The sequence below is a fragment of the Myotis yumanensis genome, unplaced genomic scaffold, assembly GCF_028538775.1.
Source record: "Myotis yumanensis isolate MYYU_CA2020_CCGP unplaced genomic scaffold, mMyoYum1.0.hap1 SCAF_9, whole genome shotgun sequence".
In the NCBI taxonomy this organism is placed as follows: domain Eukaryota; kingdom Metazoa; phylum Chordata; class Mammalia; order Chiroptera; family Vespertilionidae; genus Myotis; species Myotis yumanensis.
The window spans coordinates 79,041,893-79,059,627 of record NW_027223760.1 but is presented as its reverse complement, the minus strand read 5'-3'; the positions used below and the strand labels follow the sequence as shown (position 1 = coordinate 79,059,627).

The 17,735-nt window shown below is 34.9% G+C and overlaps 1 protein-coding gene across 5 annotated transcripts in view; it reads left to right on the top strand.

Moving 5' to 3' along the window:
* DPY19L2 (dpy-19 like 2) overlaps positions 1–17,735 on the top strand; it is a 45,765-nt gene that overhangs the window by 8,067 nt on the left and 19,963 nt on the right. For all 5 annotated transcript variants that reach the window (XM_070425217.1, XM_070425216.1, XM_070425218.1 and 2 more), the window contains 9 exons: positions 1,852–1,972; positions 3,525–3,618; positions 5,519–5,576; positions 7,324–7,415; positions 8,286–8,385; positions 11,280–11,357; positions 12,074–12,160; positions 15,510–15,569; positions 17,304–17,384. In XM_070425217.1, coding sequence (XP_070281318.1) covers positions 1,852–1,972; positions 3,525–3,618; positions 5,519–5,576; positions 7,324–7,415; positions 8,286–8,385; positions 11,280–11,357; positions 12,074–12,160; positions 15,510–15,569; positions 17,304–17,384 — 771 coding nt within the window. The remainder of the gene's footprint in view (positions 1–1,851; positions 1,973–3,524; positions 3,619–5,518; positions 5,577–7,323; positions 7,416–8,285; positions 8,386–11,279; positions 11,358–12,073; positions 12,161–15,509; positions 15,570–17,303; positions 17,385–17,735) is intronic.

The window sequence follows — 17,735 nt, the reverse complement described above, 5'->3', positions numbered from 1 at the left end:
CCAATTAAGTGATTATTTCCCTCAGTTTCCTTCATTCTATTGTTAAGCCCATCCATTGAATTTTTATTTTGGTTATTGTATTTTTCATTTATTTTTTCCTTATATATTCTGTTTTTTGTTTGTTTTTTGCTAAGACTTCATTTTTTTCCTAAGACTTTCTGTGTTTCCATTTGTTTTAAACATGTTCATAATTGCTCATTGGAGCAATAACTCTAATATTTTTGTCATCTCATTGTTGGAATCTTGATTTTTTTTCCATTAAGTTTGAGATTTTAATGTGATGAGTGATTTTAAATTGAAACCTGGGCATCTGAACATTTTAGAGATGAGACAGCCGCATTTCAGAGGCTGAAGGATTGCTTCAGGCCATGGAAATCATAACTTGTAAAGTGAAAAGTTGAGTTCAGTTTTGATTTCAAAGCCATGGTTTTCTACTGTATCAAGCTACATCCCAGAAAGGAGTATAATTCTAGGAGTATAATTCTTAGCACATTCATTCAATGTGGTAATGTTTTGTACTTGTATGATAAATGCACAAAAACAAAAATTACACATTTTAACAGAATGTCAGTTTTATAAAATTAAGTTATGAAATAGTAAATCTATGCTTTTTGGACATGAAAAGATGTTTACAAAGTTTTTTTAGTAGGAATAATAATAATATATGATTTTCAGCCTAAGCTGGTTTGGCTCAGTGGATAGAGCATTGGCCTGTGGACTGAAGGGTCCCGGGTTCAATTCCGGGCATGGGCACACGCCCAGGTTGTGGGCTCTGTCCCCAGTAGGGGGTGTGCAGGAAGCTGCCAGTCGATGATTCTCTCTCATCATTGATGTTTCTATCTTTCTCTCCCTTCCTCTCTGAAATATATATAATATTCATTAGTAAGAGTAATATAATATTGAAAAACTCTATGTGTTTTTATATGCCTGGGGAGAGACTAGAGCAGTGGTTCTCAACCTTCTGGCCCTTTAAATACAGTTCCTCATGTTGTGACCCAACCATAAAATTATTTTCGTTGCTACTTCATAACTGTAATGTTGCTATTGTTATGAATCGTAATGTAAATATCTGATATGCAGGATGGTCTTAGGCGACCCCTGTGAAAGGGTCATTCGACTGCCAAAGGAGTCGTGACCCGCAGGTTGAGAAATGCTGGACTAGAGGAATGATCACTAACCTTTTAAAGTACTTGGCTCTAGGCAATTTTTACTTTTACTTTGAACTCTTTTCTTTTTTCTTTTTAAAAATCATCTTGCGTTATTTCCCCCAACTCAATAAAATAATTTTTTTAAATCTACCAGGTATGACCATTTTGTTTGCAATATTTTGTTATATTCATTTGTCTTTATTACACTTTTTAAAGTGGATTTCAGATTGAGAAGAATTGGTTAAATCTGCTTGGTTAGAGTTTTAATGGGCACAGGAGCTATTATTCCATATGCAGTTGGTTAAATATTTTTTAGACTATGAATTAAATAAATTCAAGGGCCTCAGTAACATGTTATGAAATAGCAAAATACAAAGATTTATATGACTATTAATCATCATGTTTTAATATAGAATGTTATACTTGATTTTACAGCTACTATTATGTTAGAGTTTATTATAAGAGTATATTACAGGCATGTTGATTACATCAAAAATTTTTACAGATGTTCATTATTCTATAATGTATAACTGTAGTTTATAATGCGTGTGTATAATTTTAAAATGACTGTTTCCCAAGTGAAATGATTGAAATAAATTTGTCAAAGTTTATAATGTCAAAGGCAACCATCATGAAGTGATATTTTGAAAAAATTATGAAGATAATGTATTTTCCTTCACTCCTTTGTTTTTATCTGTTGTAGGTGATTCTGGCCTTCTGGTACCGCACATTTGTGGGAATAACGAATGTATTTGGGATAGAAACTAAGACCTGCTGGAATGTCACAAGAGTCCAACCTCTAAGTGAAGTTCAAAGCTGTGAAGGCATGTTTATTTTTCCTAAAATGCTGCTATGTTGTCACTAATGTTTGCATAAACATCTTATACTGTTAAGAATTATTGTAAACTAGTGATTGATTTTCTTAAAAGACTATAACTGATTCCTCTTTAAAGTAATTTTCTGAGAAGGGTATGTACTTACTAACATGGGTGTTTAGAATTAGAATATTAATATACCTCAGTGCAAGGCAGTCCTGACATTAAGTCATTCCTTTCATTTCAGAATAAGATACAAAAAAGTTTTAGGGTAGCTTGAATACCTAAATGTGGGGATGTAGATTAAACAGTGAAATATCTACCCGTGATAATTAATATAAAAATTTAGTTATGGAAACATAAAATCAGATATACAATAGCAGATTGATTTAGAAATATTTCCCACTCTTCATATGCACCTTCTACTTTGGTATCTTAGTCAAAGAGCCGCTTTTGGAACAGGTCACAGTTTTTCGGGATCTGTAATGGTTGCTGCTATTTAAGACGTGTGCGGTTTCTCACTTTACAGTCTACTGTGATGCTGTCCTTTGAACTGATATTCGAAGTCACATGTGTCTACTTGCATAGCATTTACATAGCTGTTTTTCTCTTCATTTCTGCATATTCTCCACAACATGACTGCTTAGTATATTTTATAAATATGTTTTAATAGATTTGTTTGCAATAACATTTCAACTCTCAGAATATTTTTATTGATTTCAGAGGGAGAGAGAAATAGAAACATCAATGATGGGAGAGAATCATTGATTGGCTGCCTCCTGCCCACCCCACATCAGGGATAGAGCCTGCAACCTGGGCATGTGCTCTGATGACGAATCAAACCATGACCTCCTGGTTTAAAGGTCGCCGCTCAACCACTAAGCCATGCTGGCTGGGCTATTTAAATTTTCTATGTTCTGTTTTTTCAATCATTAAAAATTATTTTCATAACAACTAATCTTATAGATTTGTTCTGAGGATTATGACATGAAGATTGTAAAGCACCTAGTCCACTGTGTGTTAATATATTTTATACATGTCTATCTATCTAGTCTTGTGCATGGGATTCATTATGTTAATGTTTAAGGTTCTGGCTATGTACATAATGATGGATCAAATAACTAGTTTATCTCATATACTCTAAAGCTGTTCCTTGAGGTCAGGGCCCATATCTTACTCATCCTAGAACCAAGCAAAAGATAATGCAATGGATTTTCTCTTGTAATTCATCAAGTGATTCTACAGACAGTTCCAGATACTGAACAGTAGCAGTATTTATTTCCTAAATAGAATGAAGCACCAACTAATTATTACAGTATAATAATAATAATTAATTGGGGGAAAGTATAAATGTAGCCACAATAAAGTATAAAATCTGAATGTAACTGATCTCATGTAAGGGGAAAGTACTAATGAACTATTAAATAGAGAAGCAATCTGTAAAGCAAATGCTTTCAGCAAATTTCATGAATTCTTGATCACAAAGCACTGCGGTCATTATGTCCAGTTACTTTATAGTCATTTATTTATTATACACTAAATAATCTGTGTCTTTTTAAAGGAGTGGGAGACCCTGCCTGCTTTTATGTTGGTGTGATTTTTATTTTAAATGGAGTAATGATGTCGATGTTCTTCATATATGGTGCGTGTCTGAGGTAAGACTACTGTATTGTAAGATCTTGTAGTGAGCTTATAAGGCCTGGCTGACATTTGTTGATTATAGGAAAAGGATAATTAATGAGATCAATTTATTAGTAGGAACATTTGTAGATTTTTTTCAGCTTATTAATATAGTGGAATACTGTACAACAGTGAGAAAGAATGAGAGCTGTGGCTAACACACCAACATGGACAAATATTATAATATTGAATGAATGAAGGCAGGCACAAAATGAAATCCTGCATACTTCCATTTGTATGAAACTTAAAAGCAGATGAAAGTAAATGATAGTGTGATATGTACATAGAAGTGGCTATATTGATCATCGCAGAAGTCAGGATAGTGGCTGTCTCAAGGGATGGCGAGTGGGGACTCGGATGCCATCGGTTCTGCCTCAATGACAGGTGGTAGCAGGATGTTCACTGTATAATTACCCCATAAATTCTCTAGAAATTTCATGTACTTTCCTATGTGTATGCCATATAGGAAAAATAGACTTAAGCACATCACAGTTTTTTGAGAGGGGGAAAGGATTCCTTAAGATTATGGTGTCAGGCTTAAAGATATTTTATTTTAGAAAGTAGTTTGTATGTCTTGTGCTTCATTAAACATGGAAAATGTTACACAAGACTAAGACTTTTTAAAATTTATATTTTTTATTGCTGAGCAATCGAAGAGTTATCATCTTCTCTAAATTAGTTACATAGTTCTGGAATGTCAAAGGAAGCTTCTGTCTTCAGGAAGGTCATGTAGATACAGCAGATGTTGACTATAGACGTTCACTAAGACTGGAGATATTGAATGGCATATGAGAAACACGAGAAGTAGGAATTTGTGGGGATAGTTTATTTCTTACTGTGGCCACCCTCCCCCACCGGCACCAACGTGGAAAGCAGCTGCTCCATTTCTGTTGTTTTGGTGGCTGAGGCTAACATGTTACCATGCATGTCTAACTTCATCACCTCTACACGTAATGTCTCCCCTGTCCTCATCAGAACAGGGAATTTTGTAACACTTTGCTTCAAAACAGCCCCTGGCATCTTATCATTATTACCACAGTTTAGTGCTCCTATTGCCCCTCCGCAGGATTTATTTTTGTGTGTGTGTTTTACTCTCTTGTTTATGTTGTCAAATCTTAGTTTTACCCACATGTTCCTAGTTTCTATATACAGTATTGTTCCTCTCAGACATTCCTTCTCTCAATTTCTTACTTTTCAAAATGCACCCTTTGAATTTACATTAGTGAAAACTTGCTAATGGCAAATCACTTCCCATCTGCTTTCCTCTGGTGTTTTTTATAAAAACTATTTCTTCCTTTTTCAGTCATTCAGCCAATACTTACTGTCTTCCAAGTGTGGAGCTGTGGATATAAGTGATGAAACACGTACAAACAAAAGGCCACTTGAAGAAATGGTTCTCGACCTTTGATGGTTACCCTCGATCTGATTTTTGTATTCTACATTGTTGTTTTAATTGGGACTCAAGAATATTTGCAGGAATTTAGACAGTTTCAAGATACTGCTAAATGAAACTGTTAGACTCTTGTTTTCATCCTTTAGTCAAAAGACAAAAATCTGCCTCCATTCTGAATATTCAAAGAATGCAATAGAGACTCTGAAGTGTGGCCTGTTTGTTAAATATTATCTTATGTTCACATATTATAAATTTTATTTAGAAAGTAAATATAAAATTCAGATTATTTTATATGTACTCTTTATATGTTTGTACATTCAACATTAAAGCACCAACAACGTACTTTTAAAATGTTTACTATTATTTTATAATTTATATGGCTTAATACTATGACATTTTAAATATGATTTTAAATTCTAAGATAATCTTGTGTAAAACTCACTATATTTTGCATGAATTATGATTGTATACTTTTCTTACAGTGGGACTCACTTTGGAGGTCTAATTACAGTATTATGCTACTTTTTCAACCATGGAGAGGTTTGTTTTCTAGAAAATAATTTTTAAGAAATAGAAGGGATTGTATAGGAACAAAGAAATATATCCATCAAAACAATTTATAATTGCATATTACTTAGAACTTCCCAATACTTTAAAGAGCCTTGTGTTGTAAATTGATATTTAATCCTGTTGACCCACATTTTTACATAATTAGAATTTGTGACCTGAAATGTCTTACCTGGTTTTTAGTGTATGCACTCATACACATATATTTTGCAAAAAAAGGAAATACTGTACTTGTTGAATTTAGGTACTCTGTATTGCATTTATTCCTGCCAAACCTTTTTGGGAAGATGGCTGTTATCCTCACAGAAGATTTGAAATAGAAATTTACAGAGGTTAAGATCCGTACCCAAGATTTCACATTCACTACATGAGGAAGCTGGGTTTCCCATTCATATCTGGCTCTAAAGCCTCATTTCTTTTATTGCATGATGCTGCCTTTTCAGTAACACAAAACACTGAATCAGAATAGAGCGCAACCAGTTCAGTCCAACAGTGAATGCCACCTTAAAAGAGTTTGTAGGAAGTTATTTAGAACTAGAGGCCCAGTGCACGAAATTCATGCACTGGTAGGCTCCCTAGGCCTGGCTGGCGATCAGGGCCTATCTGTGGGGTGATCACCCCCCCTGCTCCCCGTCCCCCCCCCCCCCCCCCGCTGGCACCTGCCTTGGCTGGCCTGGGGGCAGCTCCTGCATTGAGTGTCTGCCTCCTGGTGGTCAGTGCGCATCATAGTGACTTATCGTTCCACTGTTCGGTCAATTTGCATATTAGGCTTTTGTTATATAGGATAGGATGCATTCATTCAACAAAATATAGTGTGTGTAATGTGCCAGACTCTCTGTTAGGTGCTGAGGATGTGGCAGTGAAAAGTGAGAGAATCTGATGCCTAGTTTTCGGAAGCAAAATATGAAATATGTTATGGCACAGCTTATACACGGCATGACCTTTATTCATCACCATTGAGAAAGGTAGATGGTTAATTAAAGAAAACCTTTTAGACAAGGAAATAATAAAGTTATAGATAAATGTATTAAATATAGTAACATAAAGCAAACAAATGCCTTGTTATTCACCAAATATGTTTGTGTAAAGAGATGACCCCATGGTGTTTGTGAGTTCCCTAGTCAACATCTGTTTAGGCATTTTCCTGGGTGTGTATACGTCTCCTTGGGATACCAGGGTCGTCACTGCAGCCCTGGGGTGTGGGTCTGTTTTCCCATCCTAGACTCTACCGCTCCTGTACCCACTATCCTGTTTATCCTTTGTGTTTCCTACACGGCCTTACAGCGCTTTCCCGTTTCTGCACTTGCTAGTGAATGGCCCTCTACCTCATGGCGGTGTCGTTCAGAGAGCTCCAAAGACTGAGAAACTATACCAGGCATTTTCAGAAGTGAATGAGCGTGGTATTAAAGCACTAAAACCAGCCCAGCCATGATTTTTTAAAAGATATATTTTTTTATTGATATCAGAGAGGAAGGGAGAAGAAGAGAGAGAGAAAGAAACATCAATGATGAGAGAGAATCTTTGGTTGGCTGCCTCCTGCACACTCCCTGTTAGGGATCGAGCCCAGGCATGTGCCCTGACCTGGAATTGAACCGTGACCTGGTTTATAAGTTGACGCTCAACCACTGAGCCACACCAGCCAGGCCCCAGCCATGATTTTGAGATTAATACTGTTCATTGCAAAGGAATGGAAAGTGAATAAGCATTTTACTGATTTCAGGCTACTCGTGTGATGTGGACTCCACCTCTCCGGGAAAGTTTCTCATATCCATTTCTTGTGCTTCAGATGTGCATTTTAACTTTGATCCTCAGGTAATTTTTATTTATGAAACAAATCTCAGTATATTATAAGGTACATTTCTTAAAATATGCATCAACCTATTAAGTTATTCAAAAAGAAAAAAGAAAAAAATTATTCAAATGTAGGTGCTGTTTTTTTAGTCACTTTTAAAATAAGTTGAATAGCCAATTAAAATAATCTAAAATACTAAGTTTTAGATAACTACATGATGTTTTAATCATAATGTAAGTTTTTATGTGTATTTGCTAAAGATTCCAAGGTTTTGAGGAAACTATTATTTGCTCCTCCCTCCAAGCTTATGTAATCTGACTCATCATTTTCCCACCTGTGGTTTTGAGGGAACATGAATGTGTATTCTGCGAAAGGAGTGTCCCATGTAAGGTTGAACTTGGGACCAGGAGCATATATATTCAGATACTTGTGAAAATTTCTTAATCCCTGATGTTTCTAGCAGTTCCATCAGTTTCATCTCAGGTGCTTTTCTTGGACACATTTATTTTTGCTGGAATTAATTTTATAAGCATTTCAGACTTTAAGAGGTCTGAGAAACAGCAACAACAAAAACATAAACAGTAGAATCCCATTAATAACTTTATCCTTGAAATAGGTTTTCCAGTGAGCCTCTCACTGAATGGTATTTACAGATAAAACAAGGTCTGATATTTCCTTTTAAAGCTCAGATTCAGACTGTTTTATGCTAAACATTTTTATAATCCAAGTAGCACTGAAGTTCTTTTTAACGAGCTTTTAAAAGTTAACTACATCTTGTCTTCTAGCGAAGAGGAGGGAGTCATCGGATGTGGCCATTTTGCTGTTAGTTGATGTGTTCAGTGATGGGCTACTTTTAGGGCAAACTCATTGGTGTCAGTTCTCTCCCTCAGGCTCTCGCACAGCAGCGGCAAGTATTTCGTTGCGCTTTGCCTCTCCAATGTCGCTTTCATGCTTCCCTGGCAGTTTGCACAGTTCATACTTTTTACGCAGGTAAGATGATTTTAGGCCAATTTAAGTTGAATGCAAATGTACTTGGTTGTTTCTATACAAGTGTTACAGTGCGATTATATTTGTGCCCTAATAGATTTTCAAAAAAAATGGAGTAATTATGAAGTTCAGATATATGTGTGCTTTTGAAAAATAACAAATCATAGAGTCTACAGTCTATTAGTGTACTGCTTAGTTAGGCAGATACTCACGGTCAACATGCAAAAGTATTTTTTCTGATTATTTGAATTCACGCTTTTCTTGTTGGCATGGGAAGTGAGCTCTATAAACAAATCTACCTGTAGACTTTCTTTGCCTTAGGAATTACTTTGGGTGCCAAGCTACACAACTTGGTAAGGGCCAACCCTATTCCTCATGGTGGGGCTTCTGCTTCTACTCCAGCTTAAACATCAGCCATTCCGTCTGAAGGACAGAGTCTCACTGGACACCATTTCTCAACTTTCATCATATTTCTTGAGCGAATTGAGACCATATCCTGTTTCCCCAAACAACTCAGTACTTAATGGCAAGAAGCTGATCTAAGTTTTTTAAAAAAATAAAATTTTATATATATATGTGTATATATATATATATATATATATATATATTATTGATTTCAGACAGGAAGGGAGAGAGAAATAGAAACATGACGAGAGAGAATCATTGGCTGCCTTCTGCAAGCCCCCCCAGTGGGGATCGAGCCCACAACCTGGGCATGTGCCCTGACCTGGAGTCAAACCGTGACCTCCTGGTTCATAGGTCTGTGCTCAACCACTGAGCTACGCCAGTCGGGCTGAGTTAATTTTTTTATTATATCATAGAGGAGGGAATCAGTAGATGTGACCATGAAATGTGTAAGGTCTAGGTCTGGATTTATTCTTTGTGCCGGGTGTGCAAGTCTTCCAGCACTGTTTGTTAAAAAGGCTATCATTTCTCCATTGAGTTACCTTTGCTCCTCTGTCAACGCTCAGTTGCCTATAATTGTAAGCATCTGTTCCTGAGCTCTCTCTTTTATTCCTCTGGTCAGTTGTCTATTCTTTCTCTGATACCGTGTGTCTCAGTTACTGCAGCCTTGTAGTAAGTCTTAAAGTCAGTTAGTCTCCAACTGTTTTCAAGAGTTTTCTCTTTGCCTTTGGGTTTGAGCAGTTTTTACTATGATATGCCTAAGTGTGGTCAGGTTTATTTAATTTATCTCTTGTTGGGGTTTATAATAGTTTATAAATCAGTGCTTGATTTTTTTTCTATAAATTTTGGGAACTTCTCAGGTAAAATCTCTTTTAATATAGCTTTTACTTAATTCCCTTATCCCTTTCTGAGATGTAAAGTAAAATATATTAGATTTTTACAACATATACTCTACATCGCTCATGTTCTTGCATATATTATTCACCCCTTTGTCATTTTATGCTTTTTTCTAGATGTTTTCTTCTGACCTGTTTTTCAGTTTGTCACTTGTTTAACCTGCTTTTAAACCTGTCTTTGACTTCTTAGTTTTGGTTATTGTAGTATCTAGTTGTACATTTTCAATTTGTTTCTTTCTTGAATGACTTTCATGTACTCTCCTGGAATTTTCAATCCTATCTGTTATTTCCTTGCACGTGTCAAACATAAAGTCATTGCCTGACGATGTCAGACATGTTTTTGAGAGATTTGTGAGCTAAGAGTGGTTTTTGTATTTTTAAAGTGTTGTTCAGAAATAAAGTAGAACCCTAGCCAGTTTTCTCAGTGGTTAGAGCATCAGCCCATGCACCAAAGGGTCTCGGGTACTTCGGTTGCAGGCTCGATCCCTGGCCCTGGTCGGAGCACATGCGGGAGGCAACCAATCGATGTGTCTCTCTCACATCGATGTTTCTCCCGCTGTCAGTCCCCCTCCCTTCCACTCTCTCTAAAAATCAGTGGAAAAAATATCTGTGGGTGAGGATTAACAACAACAAAATAATCGAGAAAGAATACAGCAGGTGCTTAACCATCGTTTCATTTAATATTGTATGGTTATAACATTGATGAGATCCCATGAGAACTGACATCAATTAGCCTGTGGTTAAATTGTTTTCATGTATGTCACTGAAGCCTATTGACCATGTTAAGTGGTAACTTACTGTATAAAATAGAAACTATATATGGCCCACACAGTATGACATTCACTATTCGGCTTTTTATATAAAAAGTTTGCTGACCCCTGAAGTACATTAAGGATCTGTTTCCATTGTGTTTGTAATAATGCCTTATCTCTTCCTGTATCTAGTTAGTTTTGATGTGGTGTTGGACATTGTACATGAACAGTTCATTTGAGACTAGGTTGATATTAACATCTTCCAGAGAAGATTAGATTTGCTGCCAGCAGGCAAATAAAGACACTTAACAATCTTGAATCACCCTCATGTGATGAGAGAATGATAAAGGTCAAAGGCTTTCATCTTTCTGAGCACTGCTTGATTTCTGGCTCTTTTAGTATAGTTCTTTGAAGCCCCAGGCCAAAGCCTGTGGACTTAGCGAGGATCTCATTCTTGGTGTGCTTTCACTTCTGAGTCTGGAAATCTCCCACCTGCATGTCGACTGGCAGGCATCTACTACTGCTGGAACTGGCAGATGCCCCTGGGAGAAAAGTGCCCCAAATGGTCATGCTCAGCACTGCAGATTCCCATCTTTTCTTTGGTCTTAGCTTCTTTCTTTCTTTCTATTTTTTTTTGGTCTTGTTAGTAATTTGTGACTTCCATTCAGGTATTTTCCCTAGCTATTCTAGTTCCCAATGAGAAGGTTAGTTGAAATTACTTCATTATCATTATTAGAATATTAGAAATATGATTCCACTGTTACTTGTACTTTGCTTATGAATAGTGAAGTATTTGTTTTCTGCATTTTTTTCACTTTTGCTTTTTTTTATATCTTTATTTCAGATAGCCTCATTATTTCCTATGTATGTTGTGGGGTACATTGAGCCAAACACATTTAAGAAGATCATTTATATGAACATGGTAACATTTTTTGTACTTATAAGTCAAGTATTAAAATAAGATCTCAGGGATGCCTTCTTTCAAGTTTTATTTAATACATCAAAATGGAAATGTACATTACAGATACCATATTACAACATACTTTCAACAACAGAGTTGATGTTTTTAATCTCTGAAACTTTTATTTTTATGTTTTAATTATTATTAGTCACTATTTTTGAAACTGTCTTTTCCCTGAGACCTGAAATTTCTAGCACTGTGCATGAATATGACAGTGTAAATTTTATGTTTTTGCATTTTTGGTTTTATCTTAGTTTCTAAACACCTCTCCTTTAATAACATAAATATTTTCTAGCTAAGAACATAAAATAAAGCTTCCTTATTAATAGAAATCCTCAGGTAGTGCAACAAAAATAAGATAAAAATTAATACAACTAAGTTTTATTTATTATATTACTCCATTATTGAATCAATAGAAATAATATTTTTGCAGTTTTCTTTGTACCAAGTAGCAGACAGAGAAAAAAAATTAAATTTTTCTATATAGAATTCATGGTGTTGAAACCACTTAGAATCTATCAGTGTGTTGAAATTCTATTATCATTCAGCCAAGGCCTATTTATTAATCTTATTTATGCATAAAATGTTTGTATTGGAATGGCTGTGTGCCTGTAGACAAAGTCTGCCTTGTGCTATAGATCCAATAATGATGAGACATTTTTTCCTTCACTTTTCAGATTTCAGTTCTCCTTTGTTTCGTGTTGATGTTTGGAAATCCATTGTATTTATCTTCTTATTATTCTTCATCTTTGTTAATGACATGGGTAAGTATTTGTTACGCTCATGAAGTTTTTTTTGTGTTTTTTTAACCTGTGAAATAGGAGTTTTAATGCACCTCATATAGGTTTAGGAGAACAATGAGGGCCCTTTCCTGATTATTACTCACATGAAAAAATTTTTCTCAAATAGCACCTATTCTCTAGCTAGCTCATCCTTGGAAAAGAACATGGTACAAAATTTACCATTGTAGGGCAAATACCCAAGTAAATATTTTAAAAAAACAACTAGCAGGTAAGACTTACTTTTTTAAATTTTATTTTTAAAAAGTATTTATTGATTTCAGAGAGGAAGGAAGAGAGAGAGAGAGAAACATCAATAATGAGAATCATTGATCAGATGCCTCCTGCCTGCCCCCCACTGGGGATCGAGCCCACAACCCAGGCATGTGCCCTAACCGGGAGCTGAACCATGACCTCCTGGTTCATAGGTCGACACTCAACTACTGAGCAACACAGGTCGAGCAAGATTTACTTTTAAAACATACCATTAATTTATGATCAAGATTAGTTATTTCCTTCTAAGTCACTTCAGTAGATTCAGTACGTATTGCAGTGACACTGCCATTGCTCAGAATATTTTTGGAACTCCTCTGAATTGCCTTCACAGACTGTGGCACATTCTTTTGAATATCCTCAATGGTGGCAAAACTTCGTCTTTCAAGGGTGGATTTGATTTTTGGAAACAACCAAAGTCTTGTGAATAAGGTGGGTGATTGGGCTGGGTAATATATAGATCTTGATCAAAATATGGTGTGACATTAAAGTAATAAGACCTATTTTCTTGCACCCATACCTAAATTATCTTTGGGAGGTAGTTTAGAAAATGGAGTTCCAAACTGTTTTGAGCAATGATAACATAATTAGAACAGGTAAGTAGTCTCCTCATGTGACTGACTTTCACTGAATGACACCCATTTGGATATGTATTTGGAACGGTGGTTCAGTAAATCGGCTTTATTACTTTATAGTCACACTTCTGATATTCCTAAGCCAGAACCTATAATATTCTCCACTGGAATGTTCCTGGCATGTTCTCTTTCCACAATTACCAAAAATGATACCTGCCATGGTAATACCAAAATAGGGCACTTTTCCACGTATGGTGTATTGATGGAACCTTTTGGGATTGCCCTTATGTTTTAACAGTTTTTGCTTCCCGCACCTTTTTTTTTCTCTTCACAATAAGTAATCCATTCTCTTTCTCCCAAAAAATGCAGGCTTTTCATTTTCAAAAATTTGTCAAGCTTTTTCAGCATGACAAAAGATTTGTAGTGATGTGCCCATCCACCTCTTTTTAAGAAAGCTATTTTATTTTGAAATACAGAAAACTGCATGAAACAAGTGTTTTATGTACTGACAGTACTAACTTGTACTGAAAGTACTTATTAATGAACTGTTATTTGGAAAATAAACTGCCATCAAGTCAAAAATCAGAATTTTTCCAACCATCCTGTCCCAATAATGATTTGACTATGGTAATCATTCTTAGACTTCCTTTATATTTTCATTTCACTTACATCTCTATTTTTAATCTATAGGTTTCCTATATATCTGCCTGTTTTCTTTCCTAGGAAATGCAAGAGCCTAGGTCATTGAACATGTAGAGGATTCTATGGTCTAGATTTTACTTTTTGAATCCTCATGGTTTAGCTTTACATCCTCCTCCTTCTTCTGTATTTATAATGTGTTAGTAATTGAATCCAAAGCTTGGATAGGTTAAGGTTTTATCCCTTTAGCATAGTATTGTTCTTTTATCAGGAGGCACATAATGGCCAGAGCCTCCCTTTTTATGATAGTAGTCATCAACACATTGTACCAGATCCATTAACTCAATAGAAATTGCACATTGGTGATAGTCCAGTCCCTCATTTGCAGTTATTATAGGAAAAGTAAAGTACATGTCTAAATATGTAGAGTTGGGAAGAGATAGAAAAATATTTGAAGAAATAACTGCCAAAATTTTTCTAATTTGATGAAAATTATTAACTCAGAGATAAAGGATCTCAGTAAATCCCAAATCCAAGAAAACTGTAGTAAGGCATATATAATGAAATTGCTCAAAATCTGTGATAAAGACACAATACTAATAAGACGTGTTAAATATAGAAGAACAAAGGGTAAGGATGTCAGCAGATTTTTCACAAGAAAAAAAATGCAAGCAATAAGACAGTTAAGCAACATATTTATACAATATTTACAGAAAAAAATACTGTCAATGTACAGTTCTATACCTAGCAATATATGGCTCAAAAATGAGGGCAAATTAGACTCCATGACGAGATTTGCACTAAAAGAAATTTTAAAGGAGGTCCAGCTGGTAGGAATATAATATTAGGTGTCAGTATGGCACTGCACAAGTGAAGCTAGCGGTGCTGCTACAACACAAATACTATAGGCTGGGGGCTTATTTCTCATAGTTCCAGAGCCTGGCGAGTCCGAGACCAAGATGCAGCTGATTTGATTCTTGGTGAGGGCTCTCTTCTTCATGTGTAATCAGATGCCTTCACTCTATCCTCACATGAGGACAGAGAAATCATCTCCTTCATGTCTCTCCGTAGAAGGGTACTAATTCTATCCATTAGAGATCTAATTATCTCCCACTGGTTTCATTCCAGTATGTCACATTGGAGATTAGGGTATCGGCACATGCATTTGGTGGGGGACATAAGCATTTCATTGATAGAACCAAGAGTCTGATTTTTGAGGACCCTGGCTTTACACATGAGTCTCAATTTCTTACCTTTCATAACTACAAGCCCTCTTCTGCTGCCCTCCTTTTTAATACTCGCATGTAGTTGTAGCCTCTCTCTACAGTCCTCCCTAAAGACTGCCATACGTTCTCACCTAATTAATGTTTTCATTTTTAAAATCGCCTTCTTTTGTCTGGTATCTGGAAAGTTCCTTTTCTTTCTTAAAAGTCAAGTTAGGTTTTAAAAAATTTTCAAAAAATTTTATTTGGGAGTTTGGAGAGGAAGGATTTTTGACTTAAACCACTAATTTTTCTGGATAGCTTACATGTCCACTGGCATGGACACACCATCCACACACCATCTACCTCATCCAAGGAGTTGCCCTACACAAAACATCCCAAGTAATGCAGTGAGGAATTAACTTGATTCCAGAGGCAACTTTTTAGCACACACAGCATTTGTCCCTCACCCCAAGAAAAATTTGTCATTTTCAAATTTTGAAAAATCAATAATTAAGAAGGAAAATGGCTGGTGTAGGCAAGATAGAAGATGGGGGTGGCTGTGTAATTTTTGAAACATATAATTCATATAAAATATGATGGTTAATTTTATTTGTTTCATTTTTTTTATTATATGTACTTTAGGTGATAATTCTAAAGAGAAATAACATTCAAAGATTGGGTGTATCTGAACTCAACTTTTGGGTAAGATTCAACATTTTAAACATAATTTCTTTAGACTCTTTATTTCTATAAACTGAGCATGATAAAATTGTACTTAAAAAGGAATGATTTAATCAGTCTTATAAGTAGCTACTTGCTTAAGGTGGGAAATAGTCCTTAGCAACATCTACAAGTCATTTTTAAGAAACTTGTTCATTTATTTCAGTACTATTTATTTCTCCATAATCTCCCACCTCCTCTTATTTCAGCTTAGACACTGCTTAATCTTTGACTTCCTCCCAAGTATACAAATGGGTGGGCCATGTTACCTCTCTGTATGTGTATTTTGTTTCCAAGTAAAATAAGTATATTATTAGGGAGGCACTGCATTTACTAATTAACATAATATCAGCAGATGACATTCATGCTTTTTCTTTGATTGACTTCTATTAAAAATTAGAACCTGCCATATTGAAGGACTATGTGATTATATATTGTATATCAATAGGGTAAAACTGGAAAAGTTATGGTAAGATAAGGAAGTATATTTCAGAAAGCAAAAGAACAAAGTGGAATGTATTGCCAGTTTCTCCTTGCTTGAGGAATTCTCCCATCCCTTGTAGTGAACATGTAGGAATATTTGTAACCTTAAGTTATTGGTGACATGACTCTTTTAATATATTATTTTTTTTTTTACTTCAGAAAGAAATGGTAATTTTAAAACCAAAAAATCAACAGAAAAGTCAAAGTTTTCATTTAATAACTGTACTCAAAGAAGTTGAAAATTTCAATGATAAACTATTGAAAAATGACAACACAGGACAGTGTCTGTGAACATTTAGAGAATTCTGTCAAAGCATTTGCAGAGGCAAATTTATTGTTTTAAACATTTTCAGTTTTAGACTGGAAAGAATAAAAGTGAACTTATGCTTTCATTTTAGTAATTTGAAAGAAACAAAATTCTAAGAAGAGAAAAGTTGAGATGTAATGAATGTTCAGCATATATTTGTATTTTGAAACTTGTATAATTTTTATCATCAGTCTCTTGCATAAGGTAGAAACAAATCATGGTAGTCATCTAAACCCATGCAAAAGATGTCCTGGCTTTTAAAAAGCCAGTCAAAAAGGAAAAGCAAAGATATTTTGTGAACTGACACTTTTTCTGACAAAAAACCTATTTTGTTTCTCAAGTAATTCTTTCATGGTAGTGGAATAAAGATTATATTGCATATCTTACTCTGTCATAACTGGAAAATTTGAAAACAATGGAGGTCTTATTTTTATATTGAGTGAGAGTAAAAATAAACAAAAAATTGTCACTTATGATTGATCAAAATCTATTTTTAATATTCTTTACTGTCATGTGGCCACTTGAAAGAAAGAAAACACCTGTATATAACTATGTACCCTCATTCTGATCAAATTGGGTTCATCCCAGGAATGCAAATATGTTTCTGGAAAATCCATAAATATAAATTATCACACTAACAGATTAAAGGAGAAAAGTGACTATCATCCCATTAGATGCAGAAAATGAATTTAATACAATTGAACACCCATTTATGGTAAAAAAAAAAACAAAAACAACTCTTAGCACAGTAGAAATACCAGGGAGGGAGTTTTCTTAACCTAATAAAATTCTTTAGCTTCATTGGTTGTACAGGTGAGGTACTTGGAGCGGTTAAATTTTTTTCTATGCCATTTATTGATATGATTGAATATTTTAACTAGGTAATTTTTAGTACCTGACTTCTATCTATTTTATTTATTCTTTAGCTAATTCAGTGTTTCGGTTGGTTTTGTGGAACAATCATTTTGAAATTCCTGACATCTAAAATCTTTGGCGTTTCAGATCATGTAAGTACTTTCCAGTTAAGACATAAAACGTTTTCAAACATGTATACCTGGGTGAAAACTTTGGAACCGCCTATTTTTTTACCCCTTCGTTTTATATAGATTAAGTGCCTTCTTCAAGGGCCCCAAGATAATTATTGGTAGAGTAAATACTGAGAAAAATGTGTAACAATGAGTGCTGACTTAACCTTATAGGAAAAAAAATTAATAATATGTTTAGTAGTTAATTTGTTTATTTCAGTTGAATTATTTGTTTAATCATTTATTGCAGATGTTAGCACATGAGCAGTCTGTACTCAGCTTTGAAACATAGAACTCTTAAAATGCCAATATTTTTATTCATAATTATGGATT